Source organism: Microcaecilia unicolor, chromosome 5 (assembly GCF_901765095.1).
Source record: "Microcaecilia unicolor chromosome 5, aMicUni1.1, whole genome shotgun sequence".
In the NCBI taxonomy this organism is placed as follows: domain Eukaryota; kingdom Metazoa; phylum Chordata; class Amphibia; order Gymnophiona; family Siphonopidae; genus Microcaecilia; species Microcaecilia unicolor.
This window is the reverse complement of record NC_044035.1, coordinates 124,804,605-124,829,858: the sequence shown is the minus strand read 5'-3', so window position 1 is coordinate 124,829,858 and position 25,254 is coordinate 124,804,605. Positions and strand designations below refer to the sequence as shown.

General features: G+C 42.4%; 1 protein-coding gene across 2 annotated transcripts in view; it reads left to right on the top strand.

Moving 5' to 3' along the window:
- The window catches only part of RASGEF1A (RasGEF domain family member 1A), a 57,083-nt gene extending 41,357 nt beyond the window's left edge, over positions 1-15,726 (top strand). For both annotated transcript variants that reach the window (XM_030203259.1, XM_030203260.1), the window contains exons 7-13: positions 316-408; positions 4,378-4,480; positions 4,927-5,006; positions 8,342-8,533; positions 9,457-9,579; positions 12,181-12,254; positions 15,386-15,726. In XM_030203259.1, the coding sequence (XP_030059119.1) occupies positions 316-408; positions 4,378-4,480; positions 4,927-5,006; positions 8,342-8,533; positions 9,457-9,579; positions 12,181-12,254; positions 15,386-15,410 (690 nt within the window). In that variant the 3' untranslated portion in view covers positions 15,411-15,726. The remainder of the gene's footprint in view (positions 1-315; positions 409-4,377; positions 4,481-4,926; positions 5,007-8,341; positions 8,534-9,456; positions 9,580-12,180; positions 12,255-15,385) is intronic.
- The last annotated feature ends 9,528 nt before the right edge of the window (positions 15,727-25,254 follow it).

The window sequence follows — 25,254 nt, the reverse complement described above, 5'->3', positions numbered from 1 at the left end:
AATTATGTGGTTATTTAGAGAATAACACTCAGGTGTAATTTGAACATTTGAAATATCTATCTCCTTCCATCCATCTATCAGTGTAAATGAGTATACACACATATATATATAATTTTCTTTATAGCTGTCTGTTCATGCTTCTGGCTTGAAACTGCCCAGTAATGGTATTTCTCACTATGTGCAGCTGTCTTTTTTTTTTTTTTTTTTAATGCTTTACAGTTAATGCAGTTAGTGAGTGCTTACATGATCCATTTACTGTATCAGTGATTAGAGTGTTGCTGTCCTTTGCTTGACATAGGCTGTTTTCCATTTCAGTGCCGAAGCGATGTTACCAAGACCTACAACCTCGAGGCATATGATAACTGGTTTAACTGCCTTAGCATGCTGGTGGGAACAGAGATTTGTAAGGTATGCGCTGAACATCTGTCTACAAATGTGGGACTAACTCTTGTTTCTGTGGACGTTTTGATTATACTTGAAACACTCGCCTCCTTTTAAGCGCCCTGATGTCGCGCGGTGAGAGCCTATTTTATAATGGCATCTGGGTGCCTGGATTCCGTAATTGAATACTAGCACAACTCGGTATGGGGGCACCTAAAATCTAGGCGCCTACAGTTTCACCTGCCATTGTTCCCTCTAAACTGAGCAGGAGACCTCCAACTGCATTGCTGCCAGTGGGGGGGGGGGGGGGGGGGGGCGGCGGTGCGTCAACATTGTTTTCAGTTACTGGGAAGAGGCAGGTTCCCTGGAGTTCTGCAGAGCTCGTCTGTCCCTCTCTATTGAAAATGTGGTAGTGAAACGGCACCACCCACTGGCAGGACACTAGAGGGAGGACTCCCGCTCAGCTTATAGGGAACAGTAACACCAGCCAGAGACCTGTAAATGCAGCAAGGGCACACAGAACTTACAATATTTTATAAGTGGTGCTGCCTCCCATGCTCCACCCATGTGCACGCCTCCTCTTGTATTTATGCACTATGCCACTTATGTACAGGATTTTATTTGAGGGGGGTACTGAGTACTGGCACCTTTTCCATTGCCTGCTAAAATTCACCCATAGATCCCAAGTTTTAATGAAAGAACTCAGGCTCTACACCCCAATTCTGCCTTGTGATAGATCCTGTGACTGGTTGCAGGGGGCCTGGATATTGTGGGGTGGGTCCCTCGGTGATCACCCCACCCCTGAAGGGTGGCCTAGCATTTGAGTACCGGCACCTTTTTTGCTAGAAAAAAATGCACTGCTTATGTATGCCCTTACAGAATAGCTCTCAGCTGACACCCTCTGTGCAGGAACTTACTTATTCCCAGAGGGGCTCCATCTAACTCAAGACTACCTCCACTTCAGGAAGCAGATAAAAGCCTAACTCTCCTCCCAAGCCTTTCATACATGTGGCGACTGACTATCCACACACTCTGTACCTGGACTAGCTTGCTGAACACCCTGTAACATAGACCAGTCTCGTATCTTATTCAACTGTACAAATAATTCGCCTTCAGTTTAGTCATCCATCTATTTATCCTAATTACTTTGTACTACCCATCTTGCCCACTATATATATATATGAAGATGTTGCATTGTAGCTGTTATTTGAATATTCTAATGCGTACCTATTAGGTGTTTTATTAGTACTGTGCAGACATTTTATCGTAGCTGTTATTTGATTGTTCTTCCATGCTCAAGCACTATTTTAAATGGTGTTTTTGCTGAAGTAAGAAGGGGGGGAGGCACCAGGAGAGAGTGTTTGGATCGAGTAAACTCTTATAAGGGGTTATTGGAAAGTATTGACATGGAGCACACCTTAAAGATAAGCACCGATTTTCAGTACTCTTTTATTCTAGTTTTGAATGGATAATTTATATGAAGTCTGGGTATTTGATTTTGGACACTTCAACACTGTATAGTAATCTTTGGTGTGAGTGGGTCATTTCCACAACCAATGATGGAGATTAAAATATATATTCACCTTTGAGGTGTCCCTTGGTGGATGCTATGAGTAAATTTGTACAATCTGAGGGCATTTCCTATTATATACAAAAACATTTTTTTCAAGGAGTATTAGAGTACTTGTTAAATAAAAAAAGTGCATTAGTATTGTACCTGTCTGTTTGTGAGGGGGATGTCCTACATACCTAGCATAAAAATGAACAAGGCAACCAATTATAATATGTGCTTAACCTCTAAACTACTTGAGGGGGTCTTTTACTAAAGCTTAGCTTGAGTTATCCGCAGCAGGACCCATGTCGTTCCTATGGGTCCTGCTGCAGATAACTGGAGCTAAGCTTTAGTGAAAGACCCCCTTAGTGTTTTCTACAGAAGGCAATATAGTAAGTCCCAAATAAACAATAACCACTCATGTCCTTTTCCTGCATTATTTTTATCTCTAATTTTATTCCTTTTTCCGTCCTTCCTCAATTTGTTTTTCTTTCTTACCTAGATATTTCTGATTTGCCTTGCATTTTCCCAACTCTTGAACCCATAGCCGGCCCAACCATTAGGCAAGACCAGCCTGTCACCTAGGGCTGCAGCTTCCTGGGGGCTGCAGAAAGCAGCTGCAATCAAAGCAAAACAATTCCCCCAATATTGAAAGTTATTTAACTGGGCAGGATCGGCACTTGTAACTTGGATTGGCCACTGTTGGAAACAGGATGCTGGGCTTGATGGGCCTTCGGTCTGTCCCAACATGGCAACACTTTGAGGTTCTTTTACTAAGGTGCACCAAACAAATGGCCTGTGCTGGTGTAGTCGCGTGAATTGGACGCGCGCAGGTCAATTTTTCAGGGCCGAAAATGGACGTGCGGCAAAATGAAAATGGGCCTGAGACCTTACCACCAACCATTGACTTAGCAGTAAGGTCTCGCGCGTTAACCGGGCGGTAATCATCAGCGCGTGTACAATGTCGATTACCGCCCGGTTAGAGCCACGCGCCGGCAAAGTTTCCAGTGCATTTAGCGGATGGACGTAAAAAAATGAAATTACAGCCCGGGCCACGCGGTAGCCGGGTAGTAGTTTAAAACTGACGCACGTAGGATGCGTGTACGCGCCTACGCAGCTTAGTAAAAGGACCCCTTACGTTCTTATCTGCCGATATTCAGCAGGATACGGCCAGTCATGTCCCACTCAATATTGGCGGTTAGCGGATAGCTGGTTATATTGGGCGATATAATGGCTATCTGCCAATTTTTGGTGCATAACCGCTCAACTTGAGTGGCCATATTTGGCCACATGCAAAGCAGGGATATCTTTGCCCTGTGTGACTTTAACCAGCCAGCGCTGAATATCGGCTTGCTCGGTTAAAGTCAGACCGGCCAAAAATAAACCGGATATTCAATGCCGGTCACCAGAAACAGCCCAGCATTGAATATCTGGTCTTAGCATTGACCATGGGAGTTAGCCAGGCTAACTCCCACAGTCTGAATATTGGGCCCAGTAGGTCTTGACAGCCAGAGACACTCAAAGAACCATCAGCACATACTTCAAAGTGTATTTTTAGAAGATATTTGTGTGGTGATCATGAGTGAGTTTACATACCAAATTTTGGGGCGGGAATAGGGGGCCTGCAGGCCAGGAGCCTAAAATTATTATTTGGGGGGGGGAGGGGGAGTTGTGAGGCTGGAGGTCCACCACCCTTGCATAGGCTCTAGATGAGCCTGCCTAAAGCTATTCCTAAGTCACAGGAATGACAAAACCAAGGTGTTCACTGATGTGCTGAAAATCCTTATCTCACAAGAATGATGTTAAAATAACTAAAAATAAAAAAGGTGGGAGAATAAGCCAGGCTATCCAAAGTTAGGAACCAAATTTTTAGAAAAAACAAAGTTTATTAATCTTTAAACAAATAATGATAAAACAATAATACATTAAAATTGACTCGACACAACGTTGTGTTTCATTTTCTCTGGAACTACCGCTACAGACGGTACATTTAGCAGAACGGTCTTTTTTAAGACCATTTTTAAGATCTTATTGCAGATCTTCTGTATCTTTTATCTACACCTCGAGATTATTTGGATTTGTCATATTAATCTCAATTTGACAATTAAGACTCCTGATGTAGGCCTTTCGGCCGAAACACAACGTTGTGTCGAGTCAATTTTAATGTATTATTGTTTTATCATTATTTGTTTAAAGATTAATAAACTTTGTTTTTTCTAAAAATTTGGTTCCTAACTTTGGATAGCCTGGCTTATTCTCCCACCTTTTTTATTTTTTGCTTCACGCCTCGTGGGATCTTTTGAGTTCTCCACTGTTTGTGGATTCTCTCTAGTTAAAATAACTAAACCATGATACATTCATGCATTTTGTTTGGTTATTGGGTCTTGATTACCTGCCTCTTCTCTTAAAACACTTAATAAAGAAATTCATGTTTTTCCTTCTAGGTTGTGAAGAAAAAGCAGCGGACTAGAGTGGTTGAGTTTTTTATCGATGTGGCCCGAGAGTGTTTCAATATTGGCAACTTTAACTCCATGATGGCCATTATCTGTAAGTACCCAGGTCGAGGTTCTTAAGGAGTAATGAAGGACGCTTGAATTTGCATACGCTGAGAGATCAGGCACATCATACATATTAACTTCGCTGACTGTGCATGTATTCTCTCTCCCTGCTCTGGTACCACACTCTGTCTGCTTAATGAATTGTGAAAACATTCTCCCCCCCCCCCCCCCCCCACCACTTTGCCCCTGTTCCTCTGTTCCTGTCACGTGAAGTACTGCTGAGAATGTATTTACGATAATAATAACATATGGTAAAGAATCATCACAAATTTATTACTGTAACTCACAAAATGTACAAGGGAGGGGAAACATTGCTTTCTCTTCTTAGCAGTACTAATCATTTTTGGAGTTTTGTTTAAAAAAGCAATTCTGAGATGGATATAACTTGCAAGAGCATCTGTGAGAGTTTAAATTTACAGAATTCTTTTCTTTCAGCTGGTATGAACTTGAGCCCTGTAGCCCGATTGAAGAAAACCTGGTCTAAAGTGAAAACGGCTAAATTTGATGTTTTAGAGGTATGTTGTTGCCGGAATTGGGTTCCATAGTATGAGTTTATCTGCAAGTGTCCCTCCCATGGGAAGATGCTGAGTGTGTCATGCTCATTTGAAGGCTCTCTCACTCTCATGCTGTTTGAGCCCCCCCCCCTCACTCATTAGAGACCCAGTGCCATTGGTGCCAGTTCTGTGGGTACTTAAGCAATTCCAATATCGAGCAAAAGGCTGTCAGGGGCCCTTTACTAACCCATGTAAGCGTCTATGCACGCCCAGCGCGTTCCAAAATGGAGTTATCACACAACTACTACATGCCTCTTGCAGTAATTTCATTTTTGGCGCGCAGCCGAAAGTAATTTTTATTTTCAGATGCACGCCAAGTGGCATTTGGTGCGCATAGGTCATTACCACCCAGTTACCACGTGAGACTTTAACGCTAGGTCAATGACTGGCGGTAAGGTCGCAGACCCAAAATGGACACGCAGCAATTTTGATTTTGCTGCACGCCCATTTTCGGCAAACATTTTTACAGGCGCGCTGAAAAATGGATTGGCATGTGCCCAAAACCCATGCCTACACTACCGCAAGCCATTTTTCAGCGCACCTTAGTAAAAGGACCCCTTTGTCTGTCCAAGGAGGTGTAATTTGTGATGGGTTTGGCACCTCCCAATAATTCTGAAAAATTGGCTCCTATACCCAGTGCTACTGCACTGATCCTGATCACTGCTTTCACGAGAGGCAAGTCTAAGGTAAGAACAGGCAAGTGGTCCAACCAGTAGGAAGAAATCAGAGCGCAGCTTCCTGTGTACTTTGCCTCTCCCTAATACATTTATTTATTTATTTATTTGTTTGTTTGTTACATTTGTATCTCACATTTTCCCACCTATTTGCAGGCTCAATGTGGCTTACATAGTACCGCGGAGGCGTTAGCCAACTCCGGTGATTGAAACAAATACAAAGTGATATTATGGTCGAATAAGATTCATGTGTTACAGACACATTAGGGAATCGTAGAGAAGAGGAGTTATATTGTTCATTACGGGCTTTGGTTTCGCTGTATTGCCTGATTCAAACACTTAGGTTGGGTCGGTAGGGTATGCTTTTTTGAACAGGTTGGTCTTTAGTGATTTACGGAAGTTGAGGTGGTCGTGCGTTGTTTTCATGGCTTTTTCATCCCTTTTCATTGTAGTTATAGTTTATTTACTATGGGGTCCTTTTACTAAGGTGTGCTGAAAAATGGCCTGTGATAGTGTAGACGCGTGTTTTGGGCGCGCGCAGAATCTTTTTTTCAGCGCACCTGCAAAAAATATCTTTTAAAAATTTTTGCTGAAAATGGGCATGTGGCAAAATGAAAATTGGAGTGCGTCCATTTTGGGTCTGAGACCTTACCACCATCCATTGACCTAGTGGTAAAGTCTCACGCGGTAACTGGGCAGTAATGACCTATGCGCGCCAAATGCCACTTGGCATGCGTAGCTGAGGCGTGCCAGAAAATAAAAAATATTTTTCCTGCGCGCATAGCGGACGTGCACCGAAAATGAAATTACCGCAAGGGCCACGCGGTAGCCAGGCAGTAACTCCATTTTGGTGCACGTAGAAGCTTATGCAGCTTAGTAAAAGGGCTCCTATACTGCTAGGCTTAAAAATAAGATCACAGCGGTTCAGAAGCAACAAAGAAAAGAAAACGTATCATTTTATGCTGCCTTTTGAATCTACAAAACATGACACTTAAAATTCTGTTCACCTTGTTTGGAAAAATTTCACTCTGGCCACTGCTGCACAAAATTGTTTCTTCCTCTTTAGGATCATAAATATCACTCTTTGGAATGGTCAGCCCTTGGAATCTCTGAAAATATATGTAATGAAAGCCATTTTCCGGCTTTGGATTTTTATATGCAGGACCTAAGACTAGAATAATTACTGCATGTGAAGAGGCTGTACTGGAAATGTTTTTGTTCCCCTGTAGTAAGGGGAATCCCACTGTCACCCTGTCTGCCCTTTGCAGGATAAAACTCCTTGCTATGCAGACTTCCTAGTGCACCAAACCATGTTTTTCAGGCAGTCTCAACCACATGTGATTGATGAGGAAGAATAACATTCTGAAAGAGGGCGATGACCTTGGTAATTGTCATCAGTAGGAAACTGTGCCCATAGACTCCTTTAAAACACTCGCAGATGCAGGACATCTGTCTGAAACAAGGAATCCGCCCCCGGCCTTCACTAGTAATCCTTAGCTTCAATTCAGTGTATAGCCTTAACAGCTTATAGTTGAAGCTTGCCATCTAGTGGTAATGGTTGAGTACCACACCATGTGTCAGAAAGATCACACCTTTGCAATGAATTTATTTATTTATTTATTTTTATTTATTTAATTACGTACTGCCTGCAAGCCCAAACTTTATCAAAGCAATGAACATTTTGAGTACAATGGGTATTTTTCTGACCCTGAGTTTTACAATCTGAGTTACAAACGTGACCTGGAGTGGAAAAGTGGTCTAGTGGTTAGAGCACTGGTCTTGCAATCCATAGATAGCTGGTTCAAATCCCACTACTACTCCTTGTGATCTTGGGCAAGTCACTTGAACCTCCATTTGCCTCAGGTACAAACTTAGATTGTGAGACCTCCTGGGACAGAGAAGTATCCAGAGTACCTGAATGTAACTCACCTTGAGCTACTACTGAAAAAGGTGTGAGCAAAATCTAAATAAATACATGTGAGGCAATGGAGGGATAAATAATTTGTCTAAGATCACAAGAAGTTGCAGTGGGATTTGAACCAGGCTGTCCTAGTTCTTGGACTACTCCTAGCAAAAGCAAAATTTCTATGGTGAGAATGTTTCCAACACTTATTTTGAAGGGAAATTTAGCTTGCAGTTTATTTATCAGACCTCAATAGAAATCAAACAAAATAAAACATGGAAAAGAAAATAAGATGATACCTTTTTTATTGGACATAACTTTATGTCCAATAAAAAAGGTATCATCTTATTTTCTTTTCCATGTTTTATTTTGTTTGATTTCTATTGATAACCTTAAGAGTGGACTAACACGTCTACCACACTCCTCTACTTTATCAGACCTCCAAATTGCTGCTTGCTATTTTGCAGTCTGTTTTTGAAGATTCAGGTAGAGCATGATAGTATTGTGATTAATCTATTAAAAGAAAATTGAAATATTCATCTTCTAGGCTGCATACCTCACATTGCATATGGCTATCTTAATGGAAGGGCTAAGGTAACAAAAACCAAGGTCAGATGCAAGGCTCTGGTTTCCTTGGAGATAACAAAAAAATAGATATAAAGTCAACCCCTTACTGAAGAACTCAGTGGGCTGATTATATGTGTATTTTGTTTAAACAGCATCATATGGACCCATCCAGCAACTTTTGTAATTACCGCACAGCCCTGCAGGGGGCAGCACAGAGGTCACAATCAGCCAACAGCAGCCGGGAGAAAATAGTCATCCCCATTTTCAACCTGTTCATCAAAGATATCTTCTTTCTACACAAAATACATTCAAACCGTTTACCCAACGAGCAGATAAACTTCAAGGTAAGGTTTGAAAGTTTGGAAATTTCTGAAGACCTGGCTGTTTAAAGAATACTTTTTATAGATGAAGGCACCTGTATGTATACTGTCCTGAAAAGCCAGAACACAGTATTGCATTAGTTTTGGTCAATAATTACATCATGCGGATTTATTCCAAGGAATCAGTTTTTTTGGACTTTTCTCATATTTACATTGTCAACAGTAACTGTTTTGGCTTTTTGGGCAGTATAGTGGGGGCAGATATAGATGCTAAATTAAGTGTTATTGTGATAATGTTGGGTTATGTTATGGAGATCATGGGTGAGGTAGACATATGGATTTTTTTGTGGGGGTGTTCATGTTGATATAGTTGTGATAACTTTTTTTAATGTAAGGGGTGGGAAGGATTTTACACACACACTTTTGCTATACTCTACCTAAAGTCGGCCCGGACAAGCCTCCATTAAATTTAGCCTCCATAGAATTTGCATAAAGTATGTGCGTTTTTGTCACCACTCATACTTATGTGCATATCCCTGGGATAATTTTATAGAGACCTTTTATGTACATATAACAGGATGCACTTGCAAGAAAAAAAATCCCTTATAAAATTAGCCCCTTATAGTGCAATTTTCAAAGTGATTTCCACTAGTTTCTGAAAATTGCTGTTCCTCAATGTGGCCGAAGTTGATGTGTTTCTGAACATTCTGAGCCATTCCTGAGGTTGGATGTGTACTTTCCAACCAAATTCTACCTACAGAAAAAGCCAAAGCCATTTTTCAAAGTGAAAGGACATGTGCTCTTTTGTCCAATGCCAACAGTTTAAAAAGCGGCATCTTTCAATGTGCTGCGGTCTACTCAGTGCTTCTGTGCAATTAAAATACAAAGTGGAAGTGGCTGCAGATTGAAGAGATTAATGCCATTGTCATTTTGGTTTCTCTCTGCAGAAATACTGGGAGATTTCGAGACAGATCCACGATTTCTTGACCTGGAAAGACGTGGAATGCCCTTTTGATAAAGACAAGAAGATCCAATCGTATTTGCTCACAGCACCCATCTACACTGAAGAAGGTAAAAGCTCCATGCCTAATGCATTCTAGAACCATCATTACCTGGGGGAGGGAAAAGAGTAACTTCTTTTGATGAGTGTTAGGATAGGAGGAAATTTCTCATGTTTGCATGAAAGACTGCAGACAAAATTGAAAGAAAGCGGACTGTCCAACCTCCATATCAAAGTGAGTGGAAGCGTAGAGCAGTGGTTCCCAAACCTGATCCTGGAGGCGTCCCAGCCAGTCAGGTTTTCAGTATATCCAGAATGAATATTCATCAGATAGATTTGCATGCAGTGGAGGCAGTGTATGCAAATCTCTCTCATGAATATTCGTTGTGGGTATCCTGAACCTCTGACTGGCTGGGGTTCCTCCAGGACCAGGTTTGGGAACCACTGGCGTAGAGGTTAATTTCCTGGGAATTTTGAGCTGAAGAGTGGGGACATTGGGGAAACAGCTGTGGTTGAGTCACAATATAGTGCAGGTTATATCCATATGCTTAAATATTTTATTGTTTGAACAATTCTGAAGTACACTGATGCACAAACCAAAATAAACAGTGAGCAGACACAAAACCTACATATTTAAAATAGGTCAAAGGCTATGGGAATATCAGCCTAAACTTGCGCATACTGCATCTAGTTCAGAAAAAGATGTGTAAATGTTTGTGCAAAACTGTGAATATTTTTTAAAAGGTTCACTGAACACTGAGGTGTTAAAGTACATACAGCACTGTGGAAAACATTGACAATTTGCATGACTGCGCTTTAAAAAAAAATAGAACACACTGAAAAACATATATATATATATATAAAAGCATGCACTAAACAGCTACCCATTGACTTAGCGGTGAGGTCTCGCGCGTTAACCAGGTGGTAATCGTCTCCACGTGCACTGCCGATTACCGCCTGGTTAGCACCATGAATTTGAAAATACAAAAAATATTTTCTGCCATGCGTATGGACACGTGTAAAAAATGGAATTACCACCCAGGGCACGCGGTAGCTGGGTGATAGTTCCAAATTGATGCATATTGGACGTGGGTATGCGCCTACACTCCTTAGTAAAAGGGCCCCTAATATGCCCATTATATTCCTATGGGCATCTTAGCGTTTAGTACATATGAATTTTTAACATGCGCAAAAATGCTAGTGTGCCTTTGTAAAGACCCCCCCCCACCCCCCCCCCCCCCCCCCCCCATGACAGCTAATTTTATAGCATGGATAAAAACAACTTTTCAGCCCATTTTATAAAGACAACATAGATGCCTATTATTTTGGAAAGATCCCCATATGTAAATAGCTTTCACGTGTGTAGATGGTTAGACACCATAAAAATGATTTTAGAAAGCAACTATTTATACATGCGGGATCCATACCACATCTAGGTGGACAAAGAGGTGTAGTTAGAACATGGAGAGGGAGTGGTTTGTGCAGCCAGAAACTCTGACATGCATTCCCCATTTTTTAAATGTAAATGGCATATTACACCTGCCCCAAGGAAAGGCAGATGGAAAAGATCAAGACAAGCTCTGCCAATTGATCTCTCTTCCCTCCCCCTCCAAATAAGGCAGCTTGATCCCTAATGATACTGCTGTGCAATTAGCACTAGGTGTTGAGGGCATCATTTTGAACCTGGGACAGGGAGAAGCAGGAGCTGCTAGGCATCACTCCTTCTCCCCACTAAACATCAGGGACTGTGAGACCCTGGTAAGGGCCAGGCTAGGAAGATCAGGGATGGGGGAGGGGGTCAGTCTGGGGGCCATTGGGGATGTCTGGAAGGGTGTGCATGGAGAACAGGAGCAGCGATTTTAGGGCCCTGTTTACTGAGGTGCATTAGCATTTTTGATGCGCCTACAATTAGCACACGCATTAACCGTGTAGGTACCTATAGAGATATTATAGGCGCGTACATGGTTAACGCACGTTAACGATGTTAACGTGCCTATAACACGGCTTAGTAAACAGGGCCCTTAGTAAGCTTCTCCCACACATATCACATATGTGGGGTATGGGAGCAGTTATTTATTCCCCTACATGTAGCTTTATAAAATCACTGCTCCCGCAAGACATGGGAGATGTGCAGTTGTGCACATCACAACCTGGACAACCCAATTCCTATATCCACATCCTTCCAAAATCTGTGCTACACATGCCTTGATAAAATAGGTATCAAGAGGAATAAGCAGTCCTGAAGATGTAATATGTGCATGTATCCCATGCGTGAAGACATATATTTCAGAAAATATGCTTATAGATCACAATTCTGCCCAAGTTACATCCCTGGGAGTAGCAACATGCAATCTTTTGCTGTGAATACATATTTGTGTATAATTGACTGTGGAGTTTTATAAGTTTCTACATATAAAACATACTTTGCCTGCTGAAAGTTCTTTATTATATTAATAGGTTGTACATTAATGAATTCAACAGTTTTAAGCACACAGTTTTTTCCTTCCCAAAAGTTTAAGGAATTTTTCCCCTCCTTATGGAGGGTTGCTTGCTTTTACTGAATCTCTGTGAAAAAATTATGCAGCACTTTCTCTGGGACGTGGAGGAGTATTTAATACCAGGAAGCTGTGTGGTATTGCAGTTGAATTTTGGGTTTTATCCTTTTGCTTTCGCTCTGTACCTGGCATCCTTTGAAAATGAAGGCCCTGAAAATCATATGGAAAAGGACAGCTGGAAGACACTCAGGTATAAAGCTTTCCAAATTATACAGATGTCTTTTTTTTTTAATAGAAAGAACCTACATCTTTTCATTTAGGTCCGCTGCTGCTGTCTTTAAACTATTTTGAGTATATTGGTGCTTGAATCACGCCTTGAATGAACACCTGTCAGCATCATTAATTAATCATTAATTACCTTCAGGTGAACCATGGAAACACATAAGCCCCCAAATTCTATAAAAGTCACAAAAAATTGTATGTTCATTGTAATTGAATAACGAGTCAATTAGCACCAATAATTTTAACAAGCAATTATTGGTGCTAATTGGATTTAATTAAAATGTATGTGCATAAATTTTATATGCAGGTCCAAAAGGGGACACAGCAATGGGAGAGTCATGGGCGGATCAGGGCCATTCTTTTAATTTATGCACATTGTTGTAGAATAAAGGGAAATGGGACTTGATATACTGCCTTTCTGAGGTTTTTGCAACTATATTCAAAGCAGTTTACATATATTCAGGTACTTATTTTGTACCAGGGACAATGGAGGGTTAAGTGACTTGCCCAGAGTCACAAGGAGCTGCAGTGGGAATTGAACTCACTTCCCCAGGATCAAAGTCCACTGCACTAACTACTAGGCTACTCCTCCTTATCTGTGCTTAATTTAGGCATGAGGATTTACAGGAAGGTTTCATTGGTGCAAATGGTCGTGGCTAAATATAGTTTGCAATTCCCAGTGCTAAGCACTATTCTATAAATGGTGTCTAACTTTAAACACAATTTTTTTTCAGTGCCAATTTTTTTTTAAAGCGCCATTTATTGAATTGAGGGCCCTGTTTACTAAGACACGCTAGCGTTTTTAGCTTAGCACACATGGTCATTTTTAGCACGCGCTAAAAATGTTAGCTTGCCTACAGCGCGGCTTAGTAAACAGGGCCCTTAGTATATTTGATATCTGTCTATTTAGGTAGGATTATGGCACAAGCAAAGTAGGCAAATATCTCAGACCCAAATGTTTAGGAAGGGCCTTGGCAGACATATTTTGCCCTTTGAGTCAGCTGCTGGTATAAAGACTAGAGCCACCTCTGTCCACAGGGTTCTGTATATTTCTCGCCACCCCCACTTCACTGTCCTCCAGTCAGCTGAGGAGTCAGCAAGCAGCACTTCTACCTGTTGATTTTCCTCTGTAGTCAGAACCATGTGGTGCCTGATTTTGCTAGAGGTTTTTGTCCCTCATTTTACAAGCTCTATTTGCATTTGATACATGCATAAATCGGACTTTAAACATTTATGCAAGATAAATGTCTAAGTCCCCATTTTACAAAGTCGGGATATGCAAGTATCAAATGTCAGGGGGCATGGTCTAGGCATATTTTGGGTGGGACTAGGGCATGGCAAGTTGATAGACATTCTACCATTTCAGAAGAGAACTAACCCCCTGATATTCAGTGTTATTTAACCGGTCAGAACGATTGCTGACGGATAAATAGTGCTTAACCGGCTATCCACCGATATTCAGTGGGGATACCCGAATATCCCCCACTGAATATTCCCAGTTAGCGGCTAGCTGATAGCTGTTTATATCAGCTGATATAACCAGCTATCCACCGATTTTTGTTTTTTAACAGAGTTTCGCGGCCATATTTGGCCACATGAAAACCCAGTATGTCTTTGGCTGTTTTAACGATAACCAGCTAAGTCTGAATATAGACTTAGCCGGTTATCTTTAAAGCAGCCAAAAATAAACTGGATATTCAATGCCTGTCACCGGAAACAGACCGGCATTGAATTTCTGGGCTTTGTGCCAACCGCGGGAGTTAGCCGGTCTAACTCCCACGGTCTGAAAATTGGCCCCTAAGTGTCTGTTCTAAAAGATCAACCTCAGGAGTTACACTTACTACCAAACACATTTAGGATTTGGTAAACAGCTACTATTGAGAGAGGTGGCCCTTTAATCCCCCAGTGGATTTTTCCCCTCCCAAATGGCAAACTGGCAAAGGAAAGTGGTCACTGTGACAATGTCAGGATAATAACCAGTATGCTGCCATTGTACAACATAACTGGTTATGTGCTGGCTTTGAACCATGAATATGATAGATCGGGGGGGGGTTCTCAACCAGTCCTTCGGTCACACTTAGCCAGTCAGGTTTTCAGGATATCCCAATGAATAATGGCCTAGTGGTTAGGGTGGTGGACTTTGGTCCTGAGGAACTGAGTTCAATTCCCACCTCAGGCAGTGCCTTGTGACTCTGGGCAAGTCACTTAACCCTCCATTGCCCCATGTAAGCCGCATTGAGCCTGCCATGAGTGGGGAAGCGTGGGATACAAATGTAACATCAAAATATGCATGAGATAAATTTGCATGCATTTATCTCCATCATATGCAAATCTATCTCATGCATATTCATTGTGAATATCCTAAAAATATGACTGGCTGGGTGTGTCCTGAAGACTGGGCTGAGAAGCCCTGTTAGATGTTTGTTCTGCACACAACCAGTACATAAATCTCCATTTCTCCTGTATTCTCTGTCACCGGATTCTATTCTAAAATACCAGTGAAACTTGAGATGCACTGACCTGCTCTTCTCAATTCCTACTTCAATAACCTGTCTAAAATGGGGCTGCCTGTATATATTACAATGAGTGTTTGTGTGTGTCTGGGGGGGAGGGGGGCACCAATGTGCATGTTTGCCAAGGGTTAATTCAGCCAAAAACAGTCATCATCATTAGACACTTGGTACCCTGCCTTTATGGTGTGATGATCTCTTGGTATAGTGCACCTTGTGAAGCCACAAATGCAGAATGATAAATGAGGGTGAACAGCAGGGGTAGCTATGAAATGACCTGACAATCTTGCTTTTATACAGATGTCTATTTAATGAAAAATGAGAAGAAGATAATGCAGGAAATCTAAGAAGCAGCATTTGAACAGCACCTGAAATATTACTGATTGCAAATAATTTTTCCAGTCATTAATAGCTCTTTACAAGGTCTAGGATTGTTCTGCTAGTTTCCCATATGTTCACGTGCAATTAAGCCTGAAGGGTCTAATGGAGATCTCTATGGCAGTATTTAGCTGACAGAAGACCAAAGAGCTCACATTGTGCTGAAACTAGTAAATATTTTTAACATATAGATTTTCTTTATCTTTTTCAGGACAACCCTTCTCAACAGAGCCTGAAACAAACATCTTCATTCACAAAGTATAAAGCACACAGGAAAAGATTTTTTTTTTCTCCTGAAGGACTTGAGTTGAAATGAACAGGACCTCACTGGTTGAGGTCTGTTTTGCATATATCTTTTATGAAACAAAATGGTATATATTTCTGCTTGAACCTTAAGGCACTTATGGCAACAAAAATGGAGGCATTGCTTTCGTTTTAATTGACCAGGGCGGGGCCCTGTTTTCGAAGTGAAGTGAATGATGGAAATGGAATTCTTGGTCGTTTATCTGGACGTTGCTGCATTTCTGTTTTGATCACTTCCAGCTTACTTTTACAATGAAATTAAAAAAAAGAAAAAAAATGCTGTGAAAGAATCCGTTGCCCAGATTCTGAGAATTTGCAGACTGCAAGCGGCCTTTTTCTTTCTGCACGAAACAGGATGGGTTCCCCAATGTTGTCACTTTATCCTGGACTCATTCATTTCCCTGTGATAGAAATGGTATCTTAGAAATTATCAGTTACCCTTTCTTCTCTGTAAAATGTAAAAATCCCAGATCCAAACTCCTTTTCATACAGTCAGTGTAACGATCAAGTCTGGAAAGTTCATTCAGCAGAAAAAAATATGGATCACATCTGATTTCAGCATTTTGGGCAAGTTCAGCCTTTGTATGCATTTTCTAAATGGTAAGAGTGGACCTCTATGGGCAGTCTTAGATATATATGTATATTGTAATATTTGCACAGTTTGAATGTTATTTAACTTTTCTAAGTGAATTTGTAATTAACTTCTCTAAAAAAAAAAATAAACCTTTGGAAGAAATTTAGGGGTCCTTTTCAAAGCTGCGGCAAAAGGGGGCCTGCGCTGGCGTTGGTACGTGTTTTTAACGTGTGCCGAGGCCCCCTTTTACCGCAGCAGTTAAATGGCAGGTCTTTGTTTTTTGTTTGTTTTTTTCAGGAAATGGCCGTTGCAGCAGGTGAAGCACTTGCCACGTAGACATTTCGGGGGGTAGCTCTTATCGCCATCCATTGAGGTGGCAGTAAGGGCTCCTGCACCAACTGGGCAGCGTGCAGCACTGCCTGATTACCGCCGGGTAATGGCGCACCACTGGGAAAGGAACTACCACTGTGCTGTTGTGCTAGCCCGGTGGTATTTCCCTTTTAGCAAGCAGTAAGCCTGCGTTGGGCATACCACCACTGGTAAAAGGGCCCTTTATATTGCCCAAATCCACAGCTCGAAAATTAGAAGTGCCAAATCAAAATCTGTGCCTCTCAGGTAACGTTGAACTGGGTACAGAATCCCACCAGGGCTCCTGCTTTCGTTGCTTAGCTAATACGTCACCAAAATAAAATAAAAAATTCTGTATGTCTATGCGGATATCCAGACCGCCAGCTCTGTCTGTAAATAATCCTCAAATGCAGCCTATGAACGAGGAGAAGGCAGGTGCCTGCACCTGGGAGGGTACAGCGCATGCTCTATTCTGTTACGTGGTTTTACACAGCACAAATGCTGGAGCCAAGCTGTTTCTTTCCCCTTTCAGATTTATTTTGTATTACTTATTGAAGCTGTACTATATAGAAGGGTGTTCAATGCCCGTGTGATTGTTTAGTTGCCTTCTGTCAGGAATATTTTCATAGTAATACATTCTGTACAGTAATCTCTATTTGGATGGATTGATGTCTGCGATGAAAGCTGGTCAAAATGATTAATAAATAACATTACCAACCATTTTTGCTGCAATTAATCTATGCGTGTTAAGAGAGAAACAAAACATAAACCATCGATTTATAAAAGGCAATCTACATTATTACTACGCAAGAAAAAAACACGACTGCTAGAATGTTCTGACACCCAAAGCCATTGTTTAACATGGCAGAGTAATGCTGAAACTAGGAGATCTAAAAGTAAATTCTGCCAGCAGTTTCCATTTCCATCCTTGCCCACATATCGGAGCTGTAAGGAAGCATCAAGCCACATCTGAACCTGCATCCTGTTTGCATTCTGTGTGCATGGTATTAGGACGCATAAGCTATTCTGACATTTTCATAGAGTTAGTGGTTGGATATCTGAAATCATCTATTAAAGCATACAAATTACTAGAGGGTATTTGTATAGTGTATTCCACAGTATGGCATGGTCATGTAGTTGAAAACCTCCAGTTTCCTGTGAAATTTTCCTGGGCATAATTGGCCAATAGATCAGTGCTTCTCAGTCCTCAGGGTACACCCAGCCAGTTGTATTTTCAGGATATCTTCAGGAGAATATGCATGGCATAGATTTGCAGGTACTGCCTCTTTGTATGCAAATCTCTCTCATGCATATTCTTTGTGGATATCCTGAAAACCTGACTGGATGGGTTTGCTCCAAGAACCACTGATAAGAGAAATGAGACCATGTCATAAACAGTTTAATATTTGGGGTTTCTGCCACCAGATGGTTATCAATGGTCATGCTGGAGGTGACTGAATTCTTTGAAATGCCAGCTGTGGTCTTTAATGTATATTCAGCTCTACTATATAGATAGATAGCAATGCTGAATACATGTAAGGGTAGGGTTTTAACTCAGTCCTCAGGACATGCTGAGGCTTGATGGACCTTGGTCTTTCCTAGTATGGCAATACTTATGTACTTATGACATCTAGCAAGTCAAGTTGTCAGGATACCCACAATGAAAATGCGTGAGAGATTTACAAGCCCTATTTCCATCGTATGCAATCTATCTCATGTATATTCATTGTGGGTATCCTGAAAAACCTAACTGTCCTGGGTGCGTCATGAGAAATGGGTAGAGAACCCCTGGTATGGGGTACTCACCACCACTGACTCTATCTGTAGAAACCCACTAGCTTTACGAGGAGCGGCTGAATATTGCCACTATCTGGAGAGTTGGGTGTTCCACCCTTAGGGTTCCTTTTCCTAAGGTATGACGAAAAGTGGCCTGCGCTGGTGTAGACGCGTGTATGGATGGTGCAGGTCCATTTTTCAGTTCACCTGCAAAAAAGGCATTTTCTTTTGGCCAAAAATGGACGTGTAGCAAAATAAAAATTGGCGTGTGTCCATTTTGAGCCTGAGCCTTACCTGCCACCCCATTCACTTAGTGGTAAGATCTTGTGCGTAACCGGAGGTAATTGTCAGCACGCATACAATGCCGATTCCACCCAGTTAGCACCCGCGCACCGGAAAATAAAATATATTTTCCGAATGCGATTACTGAATGCGCGCTAAAAATAAAATTAGTGTACTTTGAGTGTCATCAATAAAAATTTTTGAAACATAAATACATCTTGGGTAGGGAACTCTGGGACTATAGGGTTCAGGTGGTCTACATGGTGGAGATCATTAACAAGATACACCCTAAGGATCTCTACCCCCACTAAAACTGTTAAGGTAGAGAATTACGGGTATGGAAAGGTACATGCATGCTCTTCAATGAATATGTGGGAGGGGAGGGAAAGAGGGATCCGTCATTTTGTGATCATTCATGATTAATGGACCAGTTGACACGATTTGATGTTAAAGATATCTGTAAAACTGATGATAGCCAATATATACTGTAACAAGAAAAAAATAAATAAATAAAATTACAGCCCAGGCCATGTGGTAGCCAGGCGGTAGTTCTGAATGGCACACCTTAGGCACGCGTAGGGCCTATGCAGCTTAGTTTAAAGGGCCCTCCACTGCCTTAAATTCACAAAATGGCACAGTGGTTTGAGAGTTTCAGTGGCATGATCTGGGTAGTTTCACTGAAAATTCACAAGAAAGAGACTTTAAACCATTTTTAGTGATGGCCACTAAACATAAACTGGTCAATATTCAAAATGATTTAACTAGCCATAGACAGCTGCTGAGTGGTTAAATCGGGGCTATCTGCTAATTTTCAGTGACACTTAACTGGTTATCTCAGCTGAAAATGAGCTGTTACCACCTAAGTGAAAAATTGGTTATTTGGGTGCAGAGTTGGCCAGGGCTGCCGGGGGGGGGGGGGGGTGAGGGGGGTAAAATTCTCCAGGCCCAGGTCTCCAGAGTGGCCCAGAACCAAGGTCTCTCTCTCTCTCTCTCTCTCTCTATTCTTTCTCTCTCATCTCTCTCCCTGCTCCTGCTGGGACCCGGGTGATCACGTTCCGAGAGGAGAAGGAAAGAGAAAACTCTGGTGCTGGGCCCCCTTGGAGGCTGGGGAGGACCCAGATCAGCAGATACTGCAGGTCTTCCTTCAGCGCTGCTCTTCACTCTGCCCATTGCTTGCTGAGCAGGCTGCTTTTCCCTCTCAGGCTGCACATGCTCGGTTTTGAAACCAAGCATGCGCTGAAAGAAAAAGCAGCTGTAGGGGCAGGCAATAGGCAGAGTGAAGAGCAGCGCTGGAGGAAGACCTCTTCTGCTGGTAGGGCCTCGGGATCCCCACCAACGAAGGTATTTATATTGCAGTTGTGCTGGTGGCAGCAGCGGCAATCCTGGGGGGGGGGGGGGGAGCAGCGGTGACAATCATGACGGGGGGGGGGGGGGGGCAGCAGCGACAGCCCTGCTCTGGGCCCGCTCAGTCTCTCAGTGGCCCTGGAGTCGGCAGTGGCCGGTTAAGTGCCAATATTCAGCACTTAACCGGCCAGGGTAACTGCATATATGAGACTGCATAAAAACAGTCCTGTCTTTATGTGGCAACCCATTGTCGGTTAAGTACTGAATATTGACTTAACCGGCTATGTGTTAGCCTGCTGCGCAAAAACTGGATATTAAATGGCGAAGCCCTGGACATGGCGCAGCATTGAATATCTGGGAACAATGCCAGCAGTGGTCAGCAAAATGCTCACTGCCACTAGCTAAATATTGACCCCCAAAGTCCCTAAAAATATTGACCAATAAGTGTTTATGTAGGGATCTACATTCCTTTCCTTTGTTTCAGCTTAATTTTCAGGCACAAGTCACATCTGTTATACAGCGCTGTTTCTATAGATTACATTAAATTAGATCTGTGAGACATTTGTTTCTTCTGACAACACTGGAAAACACTTAATTGTAATTAGCAATCTGGATTATTGTAATGCCCTTTATCAGGGATTAAGGACTATGGATATTCTCCATCTTCAAATCATTCAAAACGTGGCTATCAAACTTGTCGGGCATGTGGAAATATGATCACGTAACCCTATTGTTGCGTGAGGCACACTGGCTGCTGCTCATGTTTCGGATTTCCTATAAAATTCTGCTCTTGGTCCATAATATCTTGTGCACTAATCTTTCCCCATTTTAAAACCCAGTTGCTGCAATATTATTCCCCTCGACGAACTCTTCGATCCAGTCATCAAAACCCCTCGTCAATGTCCCTACTTTTAGACAAAGCTTGAGTGTACTAGGAAGACGATTTCCAGTGTAGTAGGCCCTAGTCTTTGGAAAACCCTTCTCTTATCCATAAGATCACAAGAGACTCTACCCATGTTTAAAACCGATCTGAAAACTTGTTTAAGGAAGCTTTCCTATAGGTCTTCACTTATGGGAAAGAAGCTGGAGATATGAGTGCAGTGGGGGTGCTCTGGAGGGCACTGTAGCCCCGTTATACTGCTCTTTTTTTTCTCTTTTCCTATCCAAATGGAATTCTACTTCTTCTTGATTATTGTAGTGTTATGTATGTAAACCGCTCAGAACAAATTTGATGGGCGGTACATGGAGTAATAAACAAACTTGAAACAAATGTTTCCCATGTTGTCAATAGTGTGCATTGCTGTGCAATATTCTGCCCTATGGCTCAGTAATGCATGCTAGCTATCAATAGATACAGTATTGAATAGGGACGCTTTATTGATAAATAAGGCGCCCTGTAGACAACATTGCACCGAAAATGAAAACCTTTTTAAAAACTTAAATAGAACAAAACAAATCCCTTAAACAGCATGGGGAAAGTAACATGAACATTTTTTGGCCTTCACCCCTAGATCTATCTACTGGGACTAAGGTAAACTTTATATGTGCGTCATAAGGCTGTTAATGAATTTTTGTTAAAAACCTGAGAGAGAAATTTACATTGGTCCCATGAAGCTTTGTCAACCTTTTACCTAATCCACCTATGCACTAACTCCTTTATATTTTGGGGGGGAGGGGGAAGATCATGTAGTAGAAATGTAGTAGTTGTGGTACTGCTTGAAACAGTTGATAGATTGACAACAATAGTAAATGCAGCTTTCCATTTATCCACAGAATTCCCTTCATCCCCCAGTAACCGTGCTTCAACTATGTTCTAAATCAGGTTTCTCCAACCTCGGTCCTTAAGGGCTGCAATCACAGTTGGGTTTTCAGGATTTCCCCAATGACTCCATTGTATACATATTGGGGAAATCCTGAAAAATCAACCTGGCAAGGGCTGATGTTGGACATCCCTGTTCTAAATGGACCATTGGAGGGGGAGGCTAATTCTGTATCAACGCATTCAATTCTTGATTTAGGAGTCCTTTTACTAAGCTGCGGTAAAAAGTGGCCTCTAGCATGCCTTACACATTTTTTCCCCATGTGTCAAGGCCATTTCTACCACAGCCAGAAAATTGCCGATGTTTCCATTTTTCAAATTAATGGCCATGCACTAATGTTGTCCTTAATGTGCGGCTATTACCAAAAATTAGTGGATGAGCCCTTACTGCCATCTACTTTGTAGGTGGTTAAGGGCTCAAGGGCTAATCCTGCGCTAATCAGCATGCAGTAATGTGGCTGCAGTGACTGATTTGCGCTACTCATGCCCACTCTGCCCCCCTGACAAGTCCTTCCATGAAAAATGAAGAAATTTTTAGCACGTGGTTTACCGCACACAAATTGGGCTTATATCGTAGGACACCTCAGCACATCCTGTGATAAACCCTTTTAAGCTGCAGTAAATGCATGCTAGCACTTACCACAGCTTAGTAAAAAGGAGCCCACAGTGATTTAGAAAGCAGTATGCTACAGTGTGGACAGCTAGTCTAGTGGTTAGAGCAGCAGGCTGAGCACTAGGGAAGCCAGAGTTCAAAGCCTGCTGATGCTTCTAGTGACCTTGGACAAGCCACCTAACCCTCCATTGCTTCAGGTACAAACAGATTGTGTAGTCCACTAGAGATGGGGAAATCCTACTGTACCTAAAATGTAATTCACTTTGGGGCCCTTTTACTACGCTGCATATGTGTGCCCAATGTGTGTAATTTAGAATTACCTCCCGCCCAGCTACCCGCGTGGCCCGGGTGGTAATTTCAGTTTTGACATGCGTCCACTACGCGTGCCGGAAAATAATTTTTTATTTTCGGGCACACGGTGCTGACCAAGGCACTAAAAGGCATTCTATGTGTGTAAACCATTACCACCCAGTTAACGCATGAGACCTTACCGCTAAGTCAATGGGTGACAGGTCTCAGACCGAAAATGGACGTGCACCAATTTTCAGCCAAAGTTTTTTTAAAAAGGCATTTTTCACAGGTGTGCTGAAAATGGATCTGCGCACGTCCAAAAACAGGCGCTTACACTAGTGCAGGTCATTTTTCAGCACATCTTAGTGAAAGGACCCCTTTGTGCTACCACTGAAGAGGCAAGAGCTAAATCCAAACTCATTTCACCTAGGCAGCCACAACCCATGTAGTGGTTCTTTTTGATCAGTTCAAAACCTAAGGACCCTCTATGAAACTGCATTAATGCATGCTTACTATGGGAAAAAGTTTACTGCAAAACGTTTAATGCTGCCAATGCGTGTTAATCGCACACAATTTAGGGGCCCTTTTACAACGGCGCACTGAAAAATGGCCTGCGGTAGTGTAGCGCGTGTTTGGGTGCGCACCTGTAAAAAAAGCCTTTTTAAATTTTTGCCAAAAATGGACATGCGACCTTACTTGGGTATGAGACCTTACTGCCAGCCATTGAACTAGCGGTAAAGTGTCACACATGTAACTGGGCGTAATGACCTATATCCGTCAAATGCCACTTGGCGTACGTCCATATGTGCATCCGAAAATAAAAATTGTTTTTCGGATGTGCGTATGGGACGTATGCCAAAAATGAAATTACCGCAAGAGCCTGCAGTATCAGGCGGTAACTCCATTTGGCGCGTGTTGGGCACACATAGAGGGGCATAATCAAATGCGGACGCCCATCTCCATGAGGTGACTATCTCCGAGGACGGGTCCGTGAAGGGGCGGGACAGACCGTATTTTCAAAAAAAGATGGGCGTCCATCTTTGTGTTCGATAATACGGTTGGTGCCAGGCAAATGCATCAGATTTGGGCTGATTTGAGATGGGTGTATCGGTTTTCAGCGATAATGGAAACCGAAGCCGCCCAGCTCAAAAACGAACGACTCCAAGGCATTTGGTCATTGGGAGGGGGCCAGGATGCCTAGTGTACTGGTCCCCTTCACATGCCAGGACACCAACCGGGCACCCATAGGGAGCACTTCTAAAAAGTTAAATAAAAAATTAAAATAGTCCATAGCTCCCTTACCTTGGGTGCTGAGCCCCCCAAATCCCCCTGCCCACAACCTACAACCATTACCATAAGCACTTATGGCTGAAAGGGGGGCACCTAGATGTGGGTACAGTGGGTTTTGGGGGGCGGTTTGGAGGGCTCCCATTTACCCAGCACAAGTGTAAAAGGTAGGGGGATGGGCCTGGGTCCACCTGCTTGAAGTCCACTGCACCCACTAACAACTGCTCCAGGGACCTGCATACTGCTGTGATGGAGCTGGGTATGACATTGAGGCTGGCATACAGGCTGGAAAAATTTTTTTTTAAAGTTCTTTTCTTTTGGTGGGAAGGGGGTTAGTGACTGCTGGGGGAGTAAGGGAGGTCATCCCCGATTCCTTCCGGTGGTCATCTGGGCAGTTTGGGCACTTTTGGGGGACTTTGTTCGTGAAAAAAAGGGTCCAAAAAAAAGCGGCCCAAATTCTCGCTACTGCCCGCCCTTCCTTTTTTGCATAAGCAAGCCCGAGCGGCGATCGGAGGTGAGGAATAGAGAGGCCCATCTCTCCTCGGCCGAATAAACACACCCCAGTCCTGCCTTCACACACGTCTCTGACACCGCCCCCATCAACCTTTGTTCGTGTCCCTACCGCTACAGACTACAGTTTAGAGGCAAAACCCAAAAATCGGCTTTCGATTATACCGATTTAGGGCGCCCATGAGAATGAAAGTCGCCCAATTACTCCCGATTGGGTCGAAATCAGTGGCGTCTTTCTCTTCGAAGAATAAGACTGGATAGTAACACCTTACGCGGCTTAGTAAAAGGGCCCCTTAATTAAAAAGAAAAAAAAATTTCAGTAATTTTTAAAAACTAGGTTCAGGAAGGGGGCAGAGAATGAGCATGGAAACAGTATCCAGCTAGCGTGTTTGAATTGGCACTCGCTAACTAGATAACGTGGACTTAACACGAGAGCACTAAGCACCACTACATAGGAGGCAGTATGTGCTCCTGCATTTTTTTTTTCAAGTCCCATGTGCCAATAGATAAATTACCACAGGACCTGCAAAAAAAAAAAAAAAAAATAGAAAAATTCTTAATATATGGCGGCAGAAATCTGGGCTTAGTACATGAGAGAGTCCTGCATTAGGATGCATTAAACCCAGATTTTGCCATGGCATAGTAAAAGAGTCTCTAAGCTGAATTTGCTGACCTAAAGGTTAAAATCGGAAGAGAGTTAAAAGGAATAAAGGTTCATGGACTTAATATGCCACATTTCTGTCATACACCAAAGCGGTTTACATATTCTGTGTAGGTACTTTCTCTGTTCCTACTAGGGCTTACAAGTCTGTTTTGCTATCAGAGACTTCTAGCGACTTATTAATTTGAGAATACTTCACTAGGACAGCTTGGTGTGGAAGGTGAGCAGTGTAGGATTCTGCAGATAGAAATTGAAGGCCTTTGTCCTTCCAA